This window comes from Branchiostoma lanceolatum, chromosome 15, assembly GCF_035083965.1.
Source record: "Branchiostoma lanceolatum isolate klBraLanc5 chromosome 15, klBraLanc5.hap2, whole genome shotgun sequence".
In the NCBI taxonomy this organism is placed as follows: domain Eukaryota; kingdom Metazoa; phylum Chordata; class Leptocardii; order Amphioxiformes; family Branchiostomatidae; genus Branchiostoma; species Branchiostoma lanceolatum.
This window is the reverse complement of record NC_089736.1, coordinates 9,182,161-9,204,293: the sequence shown is the minus strand read 5'-3', so window position 1 is coordinate 9,204,293 and position 22,133 is coordinate 9,182,161. Positions and strand designations below refer to the sequence as shown.

General features: G+C 43.5%; 4 protein-coding genes across 5 annotated transcripts; 1 reads left to right on the top strand and 3 right to left on the bottom strand.

The window, feature by feature from the left end:
• The first annotated feature begins 2,173 nt into the window (after positions 1 to 2,173).
• On the top strand, positions 2,174 to 11,287 carry LOC136420581 (leucine-rich repeat protein lrrA-like). The gene is made up of 2 exons (XM_066407589.1): positions 2,174 to 2,342; positions 7,229 to 11,287. The coding sequence occupies exon 2, from the start codon at positions 7,488 to 7,490 to the stop codon at positions 10,014 to 10,016; it is 2,529 nt and encodes an 842-aa protein (XP_066263686.1). The 5' UTR covers positions 2,174 to 2,342; positions 7,229 to 7,487; the 3' UTR covers positions 10,017 to 11,287.
• On the bottom strand, positions 11,021 to 14,398 carry LOC136420625 (uncharacterized). 2 transcript variants are annotated; one of them, XM_066407671.1, is made up of 4 exons: positions 14,301 to 14,398; positions 12,246 to 13,276; positions 11,738 to 11,844; positions 11,021 to 11,699 (listed from the first exon to the last, which is right to left on the bottom strand). In XM_066407671.1, exons 1-3 carry the CDS (start codon positions 14,338 to 14,340, stop codon positions 11,782 to 11,784), a joined length of 1,134 nt encoding a protein of 377 aa, XP_066263768.1. In that variant the 5' UTR covers positions 14,341 to 14,398; the 3' UTR covers positions 11,021 to 11,699; positions 11,738 to 11,781. The 2 variants fall into 2 exon arrangements, with proteins under 2 accessions (XP_066263768.1, XP_066263767.1); XM_066407670.1 differs by having other exon boundaries at positions 11,021 to 11,844.
• Positions 14,399 to 14,566: 168 nt separating this feature from the next.
• Positions 14,567 to 19,012, bottom strand: LOC136420615 (uncharacterized). The gene is made up of 3 exons (XM_066407655.1): positions 18,915 to 19,012; positions 16,339 to 17,392; positions 14,567 to 15,951 (listed from the first exon to the last, which is right to left on the bottom strand). The coding sequence occupies exons 2-3, from the start codon at positions 17,380 to 17,382 to the stop codon at positions 15,688 to 15,690; spliced, it is 1,308 nt and encodes a 435-aa protein (XP_066263752.1). The 5' UTR covers positions 17,383 to 17,392; positions 18,915 to 19,012; the 3' UTR covers positions 14,567 to 15,687.
• LOC136420619 (uncharacterized) lies at positions 18,716 to 21,779 on the bottom strand. Its single transcript, XM_066407662.1, has 2 exons — positions 20,493 to 21,779; positions 18,716 to 20,100 (listed from the first exon to the last, which is right to left on the bottom strand). The coding sequence occupies exons 1-2, from the start codon at positions 21,534 to 21,536 to the stop codon at positions 19,900 to 19,902; spliced, it is 1,245 nt and encodes a 414-aa protein (XP_066263759.1). The 5' UTR covers positions 21,537 to 21,779; the 3' UTR covers positions 18,716 to 19,899.
• Between the last annotated feature and the right edge of the window lie 354 nt (positions 21,780 to 22,133).

Below are 22,133 nucleotides of genomic sequence, written 5' to 3'. Positions count from 1 at the left end.
TTCAATTTCCCGTCAAAATCATGTTGAATATATTTTGCATATCCCAGTTATTATGTACCAATAAAAGCCTAGCTTCCAAGATCTAGCTAAAATACTGATGCAAGACAGTACAATTATACTTTTAGAGTTTAAACAACCCCCAATTTCATAATATTGATATACATGTTGCGTCATTATTGTACAACTCATGCATGCATATTACCAGTAACAACCGGCGAGTATTCCGTTCGAAAATCATCCGTCACATATCTCCTGATTGGTTCACGCTAACCCCATTTCCGTAAACCCAATTACCAAAGCGTGCTTCGATTTGCGTGAGAATTTCCCATAGAAACAATCGCTTTAGCTTGTAAAGTGCTGTCAATTAGATTTAGCTAAACTTTGCTCCTGTGACATATTCTCTGATAACACTGGCATCTTACGAAGAACAAGTATGCTTCCCGTTTCTCTCAATAAAAGAAAATCAATGTTTTCGCTCTACCGCAATGAAAGTCATGTACAACGTGTATAAGGACATGTGCTCCGAGTGCATAGGGGACATACGGACATATGGCTTCTTACTTCTGCTGTTGTCACGTTGAGTGTGTGTGTGTGTATATATGTTTGTGTTTTGTGTATGTATGCGTGTGATGGCGATTCCACTTCAATTTTAATCTAGCTAGGATGCCAAAGTACAGTATATCCTAGTCATCCCTCTGAGTTTGTCCAATGGTATCGCCCTTGGAGATCAGATATTAGGTATCATATTACTCCTACAATGTAAAAAGAAACACTACAGAAACCCAATTGAGAGAGGATGGATACGTCTAATTTCCTCCCTATAAAACACTTCCTAATACAGGAATGTTTAAATCATCAAGAATTAGAAACGCAAATATTTGCCTTAAAACCAGTTCAACAATGGTTTAACCACAGCGCACCATGCTTTCTTCTTTCTTCTCTCCACGGACGATAAAATGTACAATGTTTACAGTACACGGTAGAGAAACAGCGACACTCAAAGACCACAAAGGCGAGCGTGTTTACGGTAGGGGACTGATCCGCGTCACACGGGAACCACGTGACTTTGAGACGTCAAGGTGATGTGTGTCACGTGGTAGACTACCCTAGTCCTGATTGGTCAGAAGTAATGCACCTGTTATGCTTACTTAGTCTCCATTTTGGATATTTCAAATCCTCCAGCCACTTGTAGAATTTCCTTTTTCGAATATAAACCATAAATCCCACGTAAAACTATTGTAGTCTAATGTAATTAGACAACTTGTATGGCTTTAAAATGGTTTTAAAAAAGATGGCCGGCAATCGTATGTCTGGAAAATTGCCCCCCCTCCCCACTCTAAGACTACAATTTGTCGTCATTACATACTTACACGACATCAGGGGAACCAAATCGCCTCAGGCTTGTTCCTTTCTTACAACAAACCCGTCTGGGTGGAAAATCTGATTATAATTTAACAAATGGACTCTTTGAAATGCTCCGTTGAACATAAAGTTAAAGACAATTTGTTCCGGCGTGTATTATCTGGGGTTATCTGGGGTGCACATCACAAAAGTTTTTGACAGGAAATCCCATCGGATTACACTTAGACAATAACGTAATTACCGTAAAGTTTTCTATTAGTATCACCATAATAGTATGTTGTATATAAACACTAAACAATGGGGGAGGGGGAGAAAGAGAGTGATTTTTGACCACCACTGGAGAGTGCAATCTTACCTTGAATTTATTTCGGGACCACTTTTTCGACCTAGAAACGGGCTTACTCCACAATTGTGTGATTTTTTTGTTGACCCCAAACATTGACAAAGATCTCCTTTCTGTATTCGTGTACAATTCTACTTTGAAATATCCTGAAGATATTTAGGATGCATAGCCGTTTTGATGATAAGCGTTCCAATGTTATATTACAGCTTGTCGTATACGTACCGGTAGGCTCGCTACAGATTTTGTTGACATTGTACTCTTTTTAAGGTCAGCCGAAGAAAATGGTGATCTGTAGGTCCTTGATACGAACATATTGCAGGTGTAGTATGGATAAGTCCATTGTTCTGAGAGGTAAGACTACCCGATCGCTGCTGGCCCGAACAACAGACGACTGTTTGCCTTTTGTGTGGCGCAAGGTGCCGTGTCACACCGGTCGCCTAGCGACAGACCGCGTTGCCTTTATTTGCATTCCGATAGGGCGCGCGAGAGGGCGGCGCAGTGCTCTGCGAACGAGACGTTCAGGCCGTCACGTTCCGGGTTTCTCAGGCGGTCGCGGTGCCGTACCTTCCCCGCCGACGCTCCGAGAGGGCCTCGTGTAGACCAGGCTTGCCACATACCACTACAAACACCACAGCAGGTACGTTTTATCTACGATTACACTACAAACCCTCGCAATGTGCATGTTTGAATTGGCGACCCGGCGTATACAGTATAGTTGGTGGTATACAAAACGGCCCATTGGAAACACCATACCGCGATATCAGTTCCCTCTTTTCTCCATTCAACCCACAATACCTGCAATCTATTTTGGGAGAAAGTCGAGCCGATATGCCTGCCATGATTTAGTCATTTGTAAAGCTACCACCTGTATGTAATGTGACAGCAAGGCCATAGTATGGCACCGTTGCCATGTATTTATCACCTTTAGCCATATAGCCGTAAGCTACTTGCTTTATCGCTGACTTCAAAGATCACTCGTTATGTGCTAGGGCTCAGATAACCTACTCAACATATTCATTTGTCTGCCCAAGGCACACTGGCGACAAAAACCGGATCTCAGACCACGAAAAACTGAAAAGAGCCTCGAAAAACAAACAGGTCTAATTTTGGTCACACTTTTGTTATGCTGCATGCAGTGCTTGTCACTATTTGAACAAGGCGGTCGCAGTTTCTCCCAGCAACATGTTGTATTTGTAGAAGGCACCCAAGAAACCAATGTGCATCTCTTTGCTATGTGCACTGCATTATATGTAAGTATGTTCTAGCCACAATATCGACTGACGATTTTCTGGTTCACAAATCAATAATCTATGCTTTCGGGACCCAAATAGTTGTCAAAATCGTGTATCTAACGTCCTATTCTTTTGCATGAGCCAGTCGACGATTTCAGACAACCAGAAAATGCCACTGTCTTATTATCACTTGCTGTCCTTATGTCCTACCATGTCTTACAAATTGTTTTTGTGTTGTTTCCGTACAAGAGACACGTGTGATAAACATACGGGTCTGGTCGCTTAGGTGACCAACCGACCCGAAACACCTGTCACCGAAAACATCTGATGACTCGCGATTTCATGAAGTAAATTCCGTAGGCTGTTGAAATGACAGGAAACAATATGCCTACTCAGTTCTTGCGGTACCGCAAAGAAATATTCAGTGAAAACACCGTGTTAGCGCGAGCACTGTGCACTACCTAAAATATGACAGGGGTATTCGGCTTTAAGTCACTATGAATACACTGGAATATGTCCATTTCATCAAATACGTGTATCAAAATGAGAACGGACACAAAAATATCTTCAGAGTTCGATATTGATTTTTTGTTGCTACGTAAACTTTGCACTTATCGATTTTTGTCAACATGTGTTGCAAAGTACGTCTATAAAGTAATAGACGCCGCGCCACTGTCACGACGCATATGTCATATTTCATTTTACCTTCTATTCCTTATTGCATCTTATTGTGAAACGGTTGCCTGCTACACCGCAGTGCATTTCATTTAAAACAAAAGGTACTTAGATTATAGAATGGAGAACTGTGTATTTCATTTTTCGGCCTATTTCCTGGTCCCCACAGTCCATATATTTAGTATACGTAGATCAAAAGACCGCACATTTAATCAGACCTGTCTCCGACAGAAGTGAATTTATGAACGTCGTAGAGACTTAATTAGAGGCGGTATACTATGTGATTACAACGACTATCCACTGTTTACACAGCATGTAATAAACCTACTTAATTACATGTATAAATCTTCTTGTCTGGCCTTAAATCTCATACACACGCTAGTACCTACAAAAATGACATAAATAAACTGATATCATGAGTTGATATATTTACAGTGAATGTAGAAAACTGTTCAAAACCGAAATGTAGAATTTTACGTAAACTGTATCCGCGATGCATTTTAGTAAGGCCAGGGTATTCTGTTCTTCCGCGAAGCAAATAAGATTCGAGTGCTTGAACTTAGGGTCTGTGTAAACACGAGACTGAATAAATCAATTCCCCCACCTGGCCACTCTCCTGAACGTTCTAGCTACACATGAATTCGATACGTTTGACCCATGAAATAATGTTAACATCAGCATTCCGTGGGGTGTACGAATTTTACCGCTACTGTGATTTCAACTTGATAAATGAGTTGTTTTTTTCTGGACGTAGTTTCTTCGTGTTTACAAAATATGCATATCTTAAAATAGCCCTAGCAGTGCGTTCCAGACATAGCCTGGTACCGCAACATTGATTGCCTGCGTGAATGTGTGAACTCAAGAGGGAAATTAGAAACTGACCGAAAATGACTGCCGGAAATTAAAAAAAAGGTGTTCGCCATCGGTGTTTACGTACCCTAGCATTGTGGTGTACAATTCTTCGCAACAACGCATTTCTGTGGTGAATAAATTTGCTGAAATGATAGATAAAATCTAGACTGCGTAATAGCATTTGTGGTTATAGCATCTGTAGTTTGTTCTTTGTCCACAGATGCCCAACAGGTTCAGCAATATAGAGTTCACAAGTGTTCTGAATGGATTGGTGCCGAATCAGATGCTCACATTACAACCAGACATTTGACGCGCCATTTAGCGCAGGAAAGTTGTCGTGAGCCCACTCCTGACCCACTCTAACCCTCGGAACACTGTTTGAGCAGTCACCCTTAACTCATACACTGTCTGGCCTCTTAAGGGTGCTCTAAAATCTACCACCTCCCTCAATGATCCTTAAGACACACTCGGTGTTACTTTTAGGAACAAAATCTGCCGGAAAACTTGCAACCGCGTTCCAACTGTAGAAAGGTTTCTACCCTTCCGAAAAATTCGAGAATGCAAAAAGTTTCGTTCCTATTTACTTAACCACATACAACGCAAATGTGTACATTTCAGTTATATCAGGGTCACTTCTAAGGTCGTTTAAAACAATGGAACTTTGCGGGAGTATTCTAAACCATTCTGATGACTTCCCACACTTGACATGTTGAATTTTGAACGTCCCTTTGTTTAGTACGTAAGTCAAGTATTTACAAAACTTTTGCGTCTGGGAGAAAACACTCGAGCTCCCCAAATCTCTGTTTACATAAGTATCGCCATGAAGTGCCACGGTGCTTGGCACCCGCTGTCGGGACTATTTGCTCACATAAAGTCACTTTTGTTCTGAAAGATTAAGCCGCGTTAAGGCTCGTGTGAACTATGCACTCAGCGAGACATAACAATTCCCACCCCATTGTGCTAGTAAACAAAAACAAAAAAGCAGCAACCGACGATTTGACAAAAAATAATACTGTTATGTGAAAATTGAGAAAATAGGATTTGTGAAATGGTTATAGCTTGTTTATCGATTTCATTGACTTAGTTAGCGTCGTTAACAGAATTACGGGATCGAATGGGTATATTTGCTGAGCTCCATAGAAACGGCAGAAAACAAGTTTCATACAGTTACATTGTATATGTAATTCTTTATTGTACAGCTGCGCAAAGACCAGTTTTCTTGATGGTTCTGCACCATTATATCCAATGGAACGCTGTGCATAAGCTTTAAATTGGTCTGATTGTAACAAACTCTAATATCCATTCTACCAAATACAATTGCAAAGAACGCACGTTACGGCTGAATACTTGTTCTTTTATATACCTCCCCACTGAGTCAATATTGCTAAAGTTGAGTTATACCGGTGGATTGAAAAGGTATGAATAACCCCGAAGCCAGGCAACTCCAGAATATCACCGGGATAGAATGAACGAAAAGAATCACAAATCTCCTGATGATTGGTTCTTTGGCAAAGAATGAAGTCTTTGTTCAGAGTGTTATAGGGGTGTTGAGCTTATAAGGTGACTTTTATTGGTGAGATAGGGGATAAAATTAGGTTTGTTTGGTACGTTGTACGGTAGTCATGGTAGGGCGGGTATGTTTATAGACTAGTACCGCTTTTTATAGGCTAGATACGTGCAGACCTTGTATGCATGGTGTTGTAGTCATATACATATACATATACATAGACTGTGTATATGCATTCTCCTCTAAACGTGTTTTGAACAAGGTATTTCTTTTTTATTTTCCATTATGTTTTTGTCAGACTTGTTGTTACTAGGAGTAAGGTTAATTTTGGTGGAGGCGGTGGTTTGTAGTCGTAAAGTTGTATCGTAGATATACGGAGGAATATATTATTTAAAATGCGGCATATCATCTTTTTAAGACATGTGCGTGTACATTGAATACCTTTTAATACAGCATTTTCGGTCAAAAACATTTACAAATATTTACCAAATGCTTACGCACTAGTGCATTTTCCTAACACTCCATATTTCCGTTAGAAAGATTACTTATGCCCACATACAGTTCATCCTTTTCCTATTAACATCCAAAGATTAATATGTATACAAATGGCGGAAAACTTAATATCTAACTAAAGAATGGCGCCTGTACTTTGGAGAGACCTTTGATACAAAGATTCAACAATCTGTCCGACATTGTTTACTCTTGTCGTATTTTAGGTCGTGCATGAATGGATGTTTAAATTTACTTTGCTTACCCAACAAAGGAAAGAAGCCAACAAGAAATGAGCGCTGTTTCAACATTACGCCAGTTAAACACCGTGAAATGGAAAAACTTTACCTAAGATGACGATACCCGAATCTATTGAAAAGGACGTTGACAAATATGGGGCTATTGTTTACCTACGCGGAGCCTGAAAAAGAGTAGTCCGTCATTCGTCTCTGTATCATAACCATTGTTCAGTTTCCTGACCTCTTTAATCAATAATGCAAGTGTTCTAAATGTCAATATCTTTTGTGCGGATTTCAATTTGAGCTCAAAGCTCATGCTATGTTTGCCGGTTAATAGCAGTATCAGCTGCCAACTGACGTAGTTTCAAACTCTATGTATGGCCAACTAAGCGAAATATATACTATTGGTTATCAGTAAACCGTGGAGGCGGGTCAGGAGACGGATTTGTTCTTTAATCCTCATGGTACATTATACGTTCACTCCGTGGAAACTGATCAGCCATTTTGTTCTTGTTCTTTTTTGTGGCAGGTGCGATTCATCGAGAGGCTTAAGACACTGGGTCGGCAACGAAGAACAAACGCCGGGGAACCGGAGTGCCTCACGCCACGCTGAATCTAGGACAACCTCCACGTTAAAAACGTACAGATTCTCGCCTATGTACAACGTCTACTAGACGATAGCAACTGCGGACGCTCGTGTTTTCGACAACACTCCAACACTTAGCAACGCGATTCCAAAATGGCGACTTTGTGACGACTAGTGGAAACGTAGGAAACAAAACGTCAGTATGAGTCGAAGATCAGGCAGCAGCAGACGGGACAAAGACAAGCCCCCTCCCCCAAAAGGACCGGGCTCGGTCATCAAATCTTTACCGAGAACGGTTCTACAGTTCATGGACACGTCTGACGGCCACATCCGAATGAACTTCTCAACGTGTAACATGAAGGCTCTACCGGACGAGGTCTACGAAAACGAGGAGCTAGCGATGAAAACGAAATATCTGGACGCTCAAAACAACAGGTTGCGCCGCCTACCAAAAGGCATCGGTCGGCTGGAGTCCCTTCGAAGTATAGACGTCACGAACAACACCGTGCGTGCTATCCCGGGATCCGTCTCCCGGCTTAAGTACCTGACGTCAATCGAAGCCTCCACCAACCAAATTAAGAGCCTTCCAAAGACCATTCACAAGGCATCGGCTCTAACAACAGTCAACGCCGCGGGCAACAAGCTGAAAACCCTACCAAAGAACATTGGATCGTCCTCGTCTATAACCTACATTGATGCCTCTAGTAACTCCATCAAGACTCTACCGAAGAGCATCTACAAACTGCACTCGTCCGTCAACGTGTCCAATAATCAACTCCGAACATTGCCGGCGGTCATTGCGAAGGGAACCTGCTCCATCAACGTCATTGATGCTTCCAGGAACTTGATCCACACCCTTCCGGAGGGCCTGGACAAGCTGCAGAGGTTAGTCTCGCTGAACCTCTCGCACAACCAACTGGACTGTATCCCTCCGACTATCGGCACTCTGAGGTACCTAGAGTTCCTGGACCTATCCCACAACCAGTTAGACTTTCTTCCCGACGACATCTGCAACCTCAGACACTGCCTGGTCACACTTCATGCCAGCTACAACCGGCTGACGCAACTTCCGGATCAGATCCACAACCTCAGGAAGATCCACGTTCTAGACTTCTCCGAGAACAAGTTGACGTCACTTCCGGCGAAGTTCGGTAAGACGGATTCTGTCGTCAGTTTGGACTTGTCCCACAACCAGCTTCCCGCGCTAGACAGGCTCATAGGAATGGGTAAGCTGGAGAGTCTAAACGCGTCATACAACATACTGACGTCACTTCCGGAAGGAGTGGGCAGCTTGGTGTCCTTACGTGTTCTCGACGTCGCCCATAACGAGATCAAGGAGATGCCTGCGAAGATCGGAGTACTGAGACACCTGAAGAACGTAGACGTGTCTCACAACAAGCTGGAGACCCTTCCCGACACCCTCGGGGACGATCAGCTACTGTCGCGGCTCAACGCTTCCCACAATGCCCTCGTCGCTCTACCGACCAACATGAGGAAGCTGCGCACGCTGGATTCTCTAGACGTGTCCAGAAACAAGCTGGAAGCTCTACCAGAGCCGTTTCACTTCCTGCGGTCTCTGTCCTTCCTTGACGTATCGGACAATAAACTCCCCGTCCTCACCGCACCACGGTCCCTCACTTGTCTCAAGGTTGCCGGCAACCCGCTCCGACTTCCCACGAGGGTAGCCGGAGACAACAAGTCGTTGATCGTTCGGATCGGCGACGACCTCCGAAGTCTGACCGAGCTCGACATCTCCAACATTGACCTCACGACGTTGCCGACGACCATCTGCAACCTTCGCTTCTTAGAGAAGTTCAACGCCCGCAACAACAAGCTAAACAGTCTACCGGCGAACTTCCACCGCCTACGGCAGCTACAACACCTTGACCTGGCCCACAACGAACTCACTGCCCTCCCACCAAAGTTGGGCGACTTTGCCTACCTGTCACACCTCGACACGTCAAACAACCAAGTCGAGGAGTTCACGCCAACGCTTGTCAAGCTACGGTCCTTGCAGTATCTCAACTTCTCCAACAACAAGCTAACGTCACTTCCTGACAACTTCGGCACGCTCAGCCAACTGACGACGTTAGACCTGTCAGCCAATCAGCTTCCAGAGCTCCCTAACGACCGCATCGACATCCTAGCGTCCCTCTTGGTCTTAAACGCGTCTGGTAACCAAGTGACGGCCATCCCCATGGACATGCCGTACTTGTACCGGATACAGGTGCTCAACCTCTCCGCTAACGTCATCAAGGCTCTCCCAGGGGACATCTGGCGGATGAAGTCCCTGACGACCCTTGACCTCTCGGACAACATGCTGGAGGGTATCCCAGAAACCGTCACGAAGCTCCCGTCGATCAAGTCGGTGGACATCTCGAACAACAAGCTCCGGACTTTCCCGAAGACCATGGAGAAGCTCCGACAGAAGGCCTCGGTCAACACCTCCGACCAAGATCCAAACAAGAAAGAGCCGGAGACCCTGTTGGCTAAGAAGCTCGAGGAAGAAAAGAAAGCAGAGAAGTCAAAACCTGGAAGCGCCGGCGGACGACCCAAGTCGGCTAAGCGCCCAGGTGCCAAGGGCGGCAAAGGGAAGAAAGGCGCAGCGGCGAAGAAAGACTCTAGTTCTAGTGCTAGTGTCAACATCGCGATGACCGAGAACATGGGTACCCAAGACACCGGTCCCCCTCAGACAGTACCTGTTCCGTTCGAGGCAACCGCTCAGGCATAGGTAAATGTGCCCCGAAAACCACGAGAACTGCTGATTAGCTGATCCACAAATAGAACCATTTCCAACTGTGGCGAATGAACTGAAATCTACCGTACCTAAATCAAAACAGTACCTACTGCACTGCACTGAGAAATTCACGATCCAACAAGTGGCCCAGAACTTGTTCTTGGGTTGTCATCGTTAGTTGCACGAGACTGTACCCCCAGTGTTAAGATTCTTAATGAGACAATTGTATTTTACTAATCAGGACAAGGCTTAATAAATATTTTAGTTAGAGCTTTATCTAGACATGACAAAGGGTATCTTCCAGCAGGAAAGAAAAGGACAAAGGAAGACAAAGAAGTTATTTTGATCAAAATTAAGATGCTAAGAGATGGTTACTACATATACATGTGTAAGAGCTATACTGTCATAGCCACTTTGCACTAGACTGAAAATGTAGCTATTTTTCACCAAAAAAAGATAATGTCAGATATACTGTAATATTGTACATAGCTATAGAAGTTTTAAAGAAACGTAAATCTGATTCGTGATTAATAGCAACAAAGTTATCTTTCTATGCTATGATTTATGTTGTTTTTCTGCTTTTACCTAATCTTACCATTGATGAAATGAGGCTGCTTTTTACAATATACCACCAATGCAGTGACAATAAGAGTGCAATTACTATGTAAATATATTCAAGATTCAAATGGTTTTTAAATCAACTGTAGCTTTCAGAAGTGAATAATGTGTGTAGATTGTTAGCTGGCTGTGAATTGTGCAATGGCTCAAACACTTCAAGAAAATCTGTTATTGAGCTTTTTTCTTGAGTTTTTTAAAGTAACATTTGAACATTTCTGAATATATAAACAAAGAGCTTGGATATAAAAGCCACTCTTACCACGAAATGATCCATTTTTCTTGTTCTGTACTTTTATAATGAGAGATATTTCAATTTCTTCAATATAAGAAACCAAAGTATCACGTGTATGCACGATGAGTACAAATATTGTACTACAGTATTCAACTGATGATGAACAATAGAACATTTTATTTGTTTTGTTTGCCCGTTGTAAGCAAAAACAAGTAATTGAGTTACATCATTCAAAGTTTGTTGTTTTGCGAGATCGCATTGTACAAATTTGTATTTTGAGCCACATGAGCCTGCATGCAAATGAGCTTGCATGCAAATGAGATTAAGTATGATTCACCCTGTTAACGACAAGTTGCGTTTTACACAACTGTTTTGTACAATAAAGATGTGCCAATTTGCATGATGACTGCATATACCAGTTGCGTCGTTGTCATAAGTTTTTTTTTTCTGTTTGTGTTCTTTGTGTATCGCAACGCAGAAATTGTATCAACCTTGGAAAAGAGGAATTCTGTCTAGCTGTAATGGCATATCATTATTTGTATGACATGGGGTCTGATGAGAGACAAGGTACTAGGTCATTTGTTGCTAGGCGTTGCCAAAATGAAGACACAGATCACCATGTACATGTACAAACCAGAATTCTTGCCAAATGAAAATATGATATACTATTAGACTAGCCCCTAAGGCACCGCCAAAAAGGATGTATTTACATACAATGCCCTATCCATTCAAAACCCAGGACCATTAAGGATGGATTTCGACCATACACGTTCAATTTCAGCCGGATAGAAACGTATCTCCCCATTTTACCATCCACCTTAACATCGACCCCCTCCCAATCGCTTCTACTCAATACATGACATCGGTTTACCTAGATACCGTGTCATTTTTATATCTACGGAAAGTTCGTCAGATGCTGTCTAGGTTGTTTCGGTCTCTATCGCATCGCCATCGCAGCACATTGCCAGGTTCCTAGCAGAAGAAACGGTAGGCAAAAACGATGATTGTACAAAAGGTTACTGAGAATACATAATATGATTTATTATTGAAAACAATATTTATTATTCAAAATATTATTAAAAATAGATCACATCGTGCAAAGTAAAGAATCCTGTGACAGAATTTCGAAAATGTACATATCTTATAAAAGGAATACATTTAACACAGTCACAGGTAGCATACATACAGGTGTTATATCAATTCAACTTTACTGGTGCAAGTAAAGCATGCAGTGTCATCCACCCTGCCCTTGAAATGTTTACAGAACGTCTTTTTCCAACATAACCGGCAGTGTATGGGAGCCACCGGGCGGAATAGGTCAACCTAGCACGTCATTGCAGTTTATCTACTACAATAATCTGAGACAAACTCACCCCAATTGTGGTGAAAACTGTGAACAGCACGCCACTCCCGTCGTCCGCCTCGCCGTCTACAGATACAAGGATCCTCCCCATACTACTACCGGCACAAACCATGAAGCACACGGCCGCTCCAAGTCCGTGCGTCAACCAATTACTCTCCCAGGGCTGGTCGTACAATATGTAGCAGTCGTAAAGACCCCACAACCCCCTCCATACGTTATTCACAGCAAAATTCACCACAAGGCCGTAAGTGTCCTCGATCGCCAGTCTCTTGTAAAACTCCAGTCTTTCTCCCCTCAGACTTTTGGTGGCTCTGTATAGGGGAAACTGGATGGCGGTTACCAGGAGGTACATGGTGTACCCTACCCCCAGAGAGACCCAGGAGGACAAACAAGGGTCGTCGGGGAATACGGTGTAGTCGAGGAGACTCCATGTCCCTGCCCAGTTCTGGACCGTGATCAGGTCGAGTAGCAAGAGGGAGAACACGACGTCCAGGACGAACTTTCCCGAACAGCGTTCGGCTATGTCCGTGTGGAATCGGAGCGGAATTCGGAATGGCTTGGGGTCGAAGTCGAATGAAGCGTCCACGGGACACGCCCTACCTTGCCCGACCGCGCGTAGAAAGATCATGATTATAAATGAAAGGATCGCCCGTATACCTTGTCCAATCGCATTGTCCATTTGTGGTATGAAGTAGACAGGTAGGTTCCAAAGCGCGACCCATTGGGCAACTACAGCAAACGCCACCACGTAAAAATACACGCCGACAAACATCGGGTATAAGACGTAGCTCTGTCCATCCATCCACCGCCCCAACCTCGTGATGTGATGCTGTAGGAGTCCTGCAAGGAGAACAACAGGGCTGCCGATGGCGAGACACAGCCAGAGTCTATCGGAGTCATCTCCGACCAGATACCCGGCCAGGAGGTTAAAACTGCCGCGCCAGAAGAGCAGAACTGACGGAGTGATGATGCAGCTCACTAAGATGAAGTGACCGACACAGCGCAGAACGGACGCCCTTGTTCTTGGCACATCATCCGCTTCTATGGCAGAAAAATACAAAAATACAATCGTTACTACCACTTCTTGTTGCTGACATCAAATACTATCTTGACACTTCAGTAAGAAACCCAGTAACTGATAGCATTTATACAAATATATCAGCCTCACAGTAAGTATTTGAATTAAGGCTGCACCAAGTAATTTTTATGGATGACGTCCTTTGGAGACCCTAAATCTAATGCGAGAGCGCGAAAAAAAAACAAGAAGGGCCGAAAAAAACAAGATGCCTAGATTTGAAATATAATAGTCGACGACACATGTTAGGACACAAATTGAATGAGAGAACACCGTGTAACAACTAACAATTATTTTATTCATTATGAAACAGCAATAATTTGAATAAATCAGTTGAGGTTGAACAGCAGTTGTTGTCTTGTCCTGTTTCTTGCCATATCCCATTGATTTGCGGCACTATTGTAAGTCTTTGGTCATAGTTACAGGAAGCGGAATTTTTTTTTTTTTTCTGGGAACAGACCAAAATCAATGCGCGCGCGGACGTCATCCATAAAAATTACTTGGTGTAGCCTAATAAGGTAACACCAAGGGCCTTATATATAGTGTCCTTGGTACGTGAGGTGCATGCTGCCCTCCACCCGGACCCTAGTTGTTGAAGGCTGTATGGCTTATTCAACTGCATGTACAGTGTAATGTAAACCCGATGATTGACCGCTTATAGTTTACCAATGAGTTTTGATCTTTATGCGTGGGGGGGGGGGGGGGGGTTCTACGGTAGATTTGCAAAAGGTATGTTCATAAAGGAAAAAAATATACTTGACCTCAATACGAATACAGACCATAATAACGCTGGTTTCCGAGACCCTTTGCAGTCACAGAATTTAGAAAACGAACCCTAAATCTCCCTGTTTTCCAGAAGGAAATAATTATATGAATGCTGACACGAATCCTGTGGTTTCTTCGCTGACCTCAGGTATATTGTCTATTTCTAACCTTCTTTCATTCTTTAATTTTAACTTAGAAAACTAGACAAGTATGCCACAAACTTACCTGGGTCTATGAGAGTTTCTCTGTCAGGAGAGTCCGCCATTTTTGCTGTCTGTGTTTCAAACTAGAATATACAAAACTCACAGACAGCACCATCAGACTACTAGTATTTTTCACGGGCCTTTCTGGAAAATCCTGTTGTACAGGCGACCTACATTCCGTGTACACGTGAAGGGGGAGGGGGGCGCACTACGAGGTCATATATGCATGTAGGTATACAGTATAAAGATCCAAAAGCACAAGCTAGGTTATATGTATGCTATTCCTAGGTCATCGACACACATTTGTATTGTTTGTTTAATGATGTTTTTATGACATAACATAATGAACAATGAAAAACAGGTGCAGGAGAGAAGCCTATATGGCTTATAATACGACCTCCTCTTCTTCTTTACTAATAGAAATTGATCATTACCAATATTCAATAAATAATGATAAAGTAATACATGTACGTAATACATATTAAGTGATAAAGACAATCAAATAATTAATGATATAAGTTAAGATAAGAACTGAGCATATTACAGTGTACTAGGCTGGCTTATAAGATAGCTTTTCAATGCACTTTTAACATAAGCAAAGAGGTGATTGCTCGTATATTTGTTCTTAAAACTGAAACTGCTCCATATTGTGACAAACTTGCACTTTAAGGAGGACTAAGCTAATGGCTCTTTACATAAGCTTTTTATGATATACGTTTTATTATTTTACGATGGATAAATCTATCTAAAATGATATAGACCCAAAATGTTGCCAGATCTGACATCGACTTCATCGTACAATTTGTTTCATATATACGCTTATATTCACATTAAAACTGTTTTATTGTTTTCCCGCTAAACCCTGAAAAGCGCTTGCTGATTAACCTAGCGAAGCGTTTCAGAAATGCAATCAAACTTGTCTTGCTATTTATCAGCTGTGACATTGCATCGCAACAACAGATTTCTTCACCATTCTTACATATGTATTATCAACGCCAGATTGCTTAAAAACATATGGTACACATCTGTACTGCATACACAAATAGATATGGAGATTTGTTCTTCAGACCTCGATGTATCTGTCTTATAACCTACCTGTTTTAAGGTAGCGCTTACTTGTGATTTTAGGATATGTATATTGTTAAATAGGAACGATAATATTATTGTAAATTGACTAATGTCAGCAGCAGCGTACTATATGTAAAAAATACGCAATTCAGCCAATGGCTGCAATATACTTTTCATATCCGATCAAAATGATCAAATAAACCATTCATTCATTCATTTCGATTAGATCAAGTATTCTATTCTCTACCAGACTAACCGCGCCGGCTATTTGCCGGGGGACTTTGGCCATGGAGGGTAACATTCGCTGCAATATTGGACCCTATCTCCATAGCCGACCCCCTTCATACAGTTGACTCTATTTGGATAATTTCTACTATTTTCCCAGCGACCCGCAGAGGCTGGTAGTGTCTAAAGTATTCAGTGTTAGCAGAGCATTTGATGAGGTCTGCTGCAGTTCCCTGGTTACCCGCAAGGTCTGACGCGGACGCATGGTCAGTAGCTTTTCTACTTCCTTCTGTATCGAAGGTTCTAAGGGCTACGAAGTTGCCGCTGTCGTCCCCTTCTCTCTTTCTTAAATGCTTCAGCCAAGGTAGCATCTCGTGGCCCTAAAGGATATCAGTCGAAGAGAACAACAAAGAACACTGATATATAAAAACACAAGACATGCTGACATATAAATAAGGAAAGAAAACACCCTGTTTCATGAATCTCCACAAGAAACAATTGTATACGTACGTAGTTGTTCATTGGCACTAGCTGTTACAAAATATTTACATGAACATTCCAAGATTTAGCCATATAAGGCTTCACTTTTTCTCTCACATATATATCAGAACCGGGACGGCGGCAGGTATAGACTTCCGGGCACCTTTGACCCACTCGTGACGTCACATATCCCGAGGATCAGTGCGCGTCAGGAAAGTGGGTTTGAATCCCTAATGGAGACCTTAAGTTGGATGAAAGTTTTAAAAAACTATGAGTACATATCTGACCTCTGCATAGGTGCTGAGTAGAACCCCCGTCCCGTCCTCTTTTTCTCCGTCGACTGTGACACCGATGCCGCCAAGGGTCCTCCCTGCACGAAGCAAGTAGCACAGCAACGCCCCTATTCCAACGCTCAACCACGCACTCAACTTGGGCTGGTCCGGCAGGAAGTAACAGTCGTACAGATCCCACAATCCTCTCCAACTGTTGACAACACCGAAGTTCACCACGAACAGGAAAGCGTCCTCGAGTGCGAGTCTTTTCCAGAAATCCCGTTTGGCGCCACGCAGATTCCTGGAGGCCTTGTGTACAGGAAACTGGAGGAAGATTGTTACGAGATGTATCGCGTAGCCTATGCCAAGAGATACCCAGTAAGAGAAGCAAAGGTCTTCTGGAAACATCAAGACATCCAGAAGGCCCCAGTATCCCGCCCAGTACGCTAACGAGATCAGGTCAAAGACAAAGACCGAGAGAAAGACGTCCAACGCGAACCTCCACGAAAATCGCTCGGCCCTGTCCGTGTGGAATCGGAGTGGGACTCGGAAGGGATCGGGTTCGAAGTCGACAACTATTCCCGCAGGACACCCGCCGCCGTTCGAAAAGATGCGAAGCCCCACCATCAAACCTGTCCCGATAACTGCCGTCACGCCGTACCCAGGAATACTGACCCACTCAGGGAAGTAGTACGTCGGCAAGTTCCAAAAGCCGCGCCACTGCGCCACAGAGGCAGACGCTACCACGTACACGTACACCGCCAGGTAGAGGTGATGCCAGCCTTTGCTTTTACCGTGAATCCAGCTGCCCAGTCTTCGGATTGGATGTTGCAGCAGCCCGGCGAGGAGAAGGACTGGGCTGCCGATAGCCAGAGACAGCCACGAGCTTATGATGATGTCCTCGGGTACCAGATACTCGTACATGATGTTCCATGTTCCTCGCCAGAAGAGATTAACCGCGGGGGTTATGATGAGGACGATGACGAGAAAGTCGCTGATGGTGTGGCAAACCGCCTTTCCTGCTCCGTGCCTGGCATTGCGTGGGCTAGTCGACATCATTTACTTCTTCCTGAAAAAATGAATAGGCAATCTTATTAAATGCAAATATATATATCAACAGCATTTGCCTCGCCTCTGAGGTGTGGGCAAGAAAATATAACGCAGCGATAATTTAGCACATAGTTGAGACTTTGCCTAAAAAAAAGGTTGCCGAATCGAATTCTCGACTGTCCTAGTGACCAAAAACGTGACATAATAGAAACTAGCCAAAAGTGCCAGGAAGTTTGTAACGCCCGCCGTCTCTGTTGAGTGAATTTCTCTATCTCTGAGAAAAGCCTTTGACGGTTGGCATCCTCTTTTATGCTTAGCCTTAGTTACATGCCGCTAAAGCTAATGTAGAATTATGAAGCATTGTGGTTAGCCATGAACGGGAACTGATAGTTGAGGAAGAAGGCAATACAGTTCAGTTGGGGTGGCTACAGTTATCAAACAACGTTAACCTTTACTTCCGGTTGATACCCTTTATCACTATTTTACAATCTTCAATACTTCATACTATATTGTTAATGATGGGGTCCAAGATTACACAGAATACACGTCTTAGTGTAGTGAGAGCACATTGTATACGTAAGAGTAATAGCCCAGATCCTACCCAAAAGACCATTTGTCACATGGTGAAAAACACTAGTACTGACATTGTTACAGCGCCCTTCACCCAAGTCCCCAACCCCTACTTTGACCTTTGGTCATACCTGCTAAAGCCGGCGTCACACCTTCAACGTTAACGGCCTTCCGAATGTGTTGATCGCCAGAATTTCAAAATCGCCGGCGCGGCCGAAGGGTCGAGTCTACTCTCCGACTGAGAATCTACCCTGTCACATTGGACGTCCGGACGGGGATCTAATGAACTGGGCCCTCTAAGATCGTGCAGTGATCGAGGGGACACGGGTAGCATTGCTACTGAAAATGATCTTTTAGACCTACTGTCTGACGGCTGCATTACTACGGAAGCAAGTGCTATATTCGGATAAGTAAACGTACAATATTGTTAACGTTCTCACAGCCAGTACCTGAATGTCAATTACGTAAAACGTTGTGGCTGTCGGTGGATTGTATATGAGTGGTTAGGTTGCGGAGGTCATGGGGTCCATATACTTGAGACAGACACTTTACTTCTTGCATCCAGACGTACATGTAAATAGCCATGGCGTTAGGTAGAGGCAGGATTTTCCAGAGTGCCTGGCCCTGGTGACCTTTAGTACCCGTTCAATGATAATAGAAAATAAGCGGTTCCTTTGTAACGTTTTTTTAACATGGCTTGTCAAAATTTAACCAGAGTCTCGCCGGTATCGTGACTGTCTCTACAGACCATGCGAAAAACAAACAACAAGCGTGAAGTAAAGGATTTTTTCTCAATACAACCTGATACAACGTTTCCCCACCTATCAGGGTAAATTCAACGACAGTGTAAATCTGTTACGAACATTCTAACTGACGATATAACATGTAATACACACAGAGTATACTTACAGTGCATGGTCTTCAGCATACAAATTATAACTGGTAATGTAATACACACAGAGTATACTTACAGCGTATGGTCTTCAACATACAGGCAATAACTGGTAAAAGCTATTGTGAGGTACAGTCCTTGTAGAGACTTAAGGTGGTACAGTTAAAGTCCATAGATATTTGACTAAAACGACGTCTAGGCATGCACATACACAAATATCACATGGTTTAATCAAACATGGTGTACCTGGTACCTAGGCTACGACTTTCTCATGTGTTTGGTTAGGGTAGCTAAATAGGTTAGGGCGACCAAAGATCATCGACCTATCAATGAATATTTACTTGTAGTAGATTGCACATCACGTGTGTAGCCTGTTATTTTACACAAACTCCAACTTTCAGGGGCTGGTTGGGCCTCCTCCATGAACATTCGAAGGCCTGCTAGAAGCGAGATTTAGTCAGGCTAATTATGTGTGTTGTTTGTGTTTGTATGCTTGCTTGTTTGTTTGGGGGGGTGTCTGTATGTGTGTGTGTGTGTTTGTGTGTTTGTTTTTGTGCAGTGAGTATGTTCGTAAGCTATCTGTGCACATACGGCAACACCCCTTACATGCACTATATCCATTGTGTTGCTATAGGTATGCTGCAGTACGTACTGCAATAAATAAACTTCAATTGAAATATACATCTTCCTTATTGATTGTACAAATAATGTATCCATTTCGTTGGTCTTCATTAAGGTCAGTTACGGGTCGAAAATTATGAGAATTCATTAGCCTCTTCTTGACTTATCCTGTGTTATGGACATGTACAACGCATCAACTGAATCAAGTTCTTGACTAAGTAAAACGCTTTATCCTTCCTGGTAGAAACGTAAAGATAGACCATGTGAAGGTAAACATTCTGCATTTACTCGCAAATGTTGCCCCTCTAGTATTATTGTAAATTGACTAGTGTCAGCAGCAGCGGACTATATGTAAAGAAAATACACAATGCAGCCTACGGCTGCAATGTACTTTTCATATCCGATCAAAATGATCAAATAAACCATTCATTCATTCATTTCGATTAGATCAAGTATTCAGTGTTAGCAGAGCTTTTGATGAGGTCTGCTGCAGTTCCCTGGTTACCCGCAAGGTCTGACGCGGACGTATGGTCAGTAGCTTTTCTACTTCCTTCTGTATCGAAGGTTCTACGGGCTACGAAGTTGCCGCTGTCGTCCCCTTCTCTCTTTCTTAAATGCTTCAGCCAAGGTAGCATCTCGTGGCCCTAAAGGATATCAGTCGAAGAGAACAACAAAGAACACTGATATATAAAAACACAAGACATGCTGACATATAAATAAGGAAAGAGAACACCCTGTTTCATGAATTTCCACAAGAAACAATTGCATACGTACGTAGTTGTCCATTGGCACTAGTTGTTACAAAATATTTACATGAACATTCCAAGATTTAGCCATATAAGGCTTCACTTTTTCTCTCACGTATATATCAGAACCGGGACGGCGGCAGGTATAGACTTCCGGGCACCTTTGACCTACTCTGACGTCACACTTCCCGAACATCAGTGCGCGTCTGAAAAATGGATTGATTTCAATGGATATAATGGATTCAATGGATATAATATAATGGATAACAGTGCAAAATTACATATCTGACCTCCGCATAGGTGCTGAGTAGAACCCCCGTCCCGTCCTCTTCTTCTCCGTCGACTGTGACACCGATGCCGCCAAGGGTCCTCCCTGCACAAACCAAGTAGCACAGCAACGCCCCTATTCCAACACTCAACCACGCACTCAACTTGGGCTGGTCCGGCAGGAAGTAACAGTCGTACAGATCCCACAATCCTCTCCAACTGTTGACAACACCGAAGTTCACTACGAACAGGAAAGCGTCCTCGAGTGCGAGTCTTTTCCAGAATTCCAGTTTCGCGCCACGCAGATTCCTGGAGGCCTTGTGTACAGGAAACTGGAGGAAGATTGTTACGAGATGTATCGCGTAGCCTATGCCAAGAGATACCCAGTAAGAGAAGCAAAGGTCTTCTGGAAACATCAAGACATCGAGAAGGCCCCAGTATCCCGCCCAGTACGCTAACGAGATCAGGTCAAAGACAAAGACCGAGAAGAAGACGTCCAACGTGAACCTCCACGAAAATCGCTCGGCCCTGTCCGTGTGGAATCGGAGCGGGACTCGGAAGGGATCGGGTTCGAAGTCGACAATTATTCCCGCAGGACACCCGCCGCCGTTCGCAAAGATGCGAAGCCCCACCATCAAACCTGTCCCGATAACCGCCGTCACGCCGTACCCAGGAACACTGACCCACTCAGGGAAGTAGTACGTCGGTAAGTTCCAAAAGCCGCGCCACTGCGCCACAGAGGCAGACGCTACCACGTACACGTACACCGCCAGGCAGAGATGATGCCAGCCTTTGCTTTTACCGTGAATCCAGCTGCCCAGTCTTCGGATGGGGTGCTGCAGCAGCCCGGCCAGGAGAAGGACCGGGCTGCCGATAGCCAGAGACAGCCACGAGCTTATGATGATGTCCTCGGGTACAAGATACTCGTACATGATGTTCCATGTCCCTCGCCAGAAGAGATTAACCGCTGGGGTTATGATGAGGACGATGACGAGAAAGTCGCTGATGGTGTGGCAAACCGCCTTTCCTGCTCCGTCCCTGGCATTGCGTGGGCTAGTCGACATCATTTACTTCTTCCTAGAAAAATGAATAGGCAATCTTATCAAATACAAATATCTACATCAACAGTATTTGCCTCGCCTCTGAGGCGTGGTCAAAAAATATAACGCAGCGATAATTTAGCACAGAGTTGAGACTTTGCCTCAACAAAAAAGGTTGCCGAATCGAATTCTCGACTCGTCCTAGTGACCAAAAACGTGACATAATAGAAACTAGCCAACCGTGCCAGGAAGTTTGTAACGCCCGCCGTCTCTGTTGAGTGAATTTCTCTATCTCTGATAAAAGCCTTTGACGGTTGGCACCCTCTTTTATGCTCAGCCTTAATTACATGGCGCTAAAGCTATAATGTTGAATTATGAAGCATTGTGGTAAGACATGAACGGGAACTGATGGTTGAGGAAGAAGGCAATACAGTTCAGTTGGGGTGGCTACAGTTATCAAACAACGTTAACTTTTACTTCCGGTTGATGCCCCTTATCACTATTTTACAACCTTCAATACTTCATACTACATGTATATTGTTGATGATGGGGTCCAAGATTATACGGAATTTATCGAGTTATCCATTATAACGTCTGATTTACTAAGGCTACACGTGATTTTGC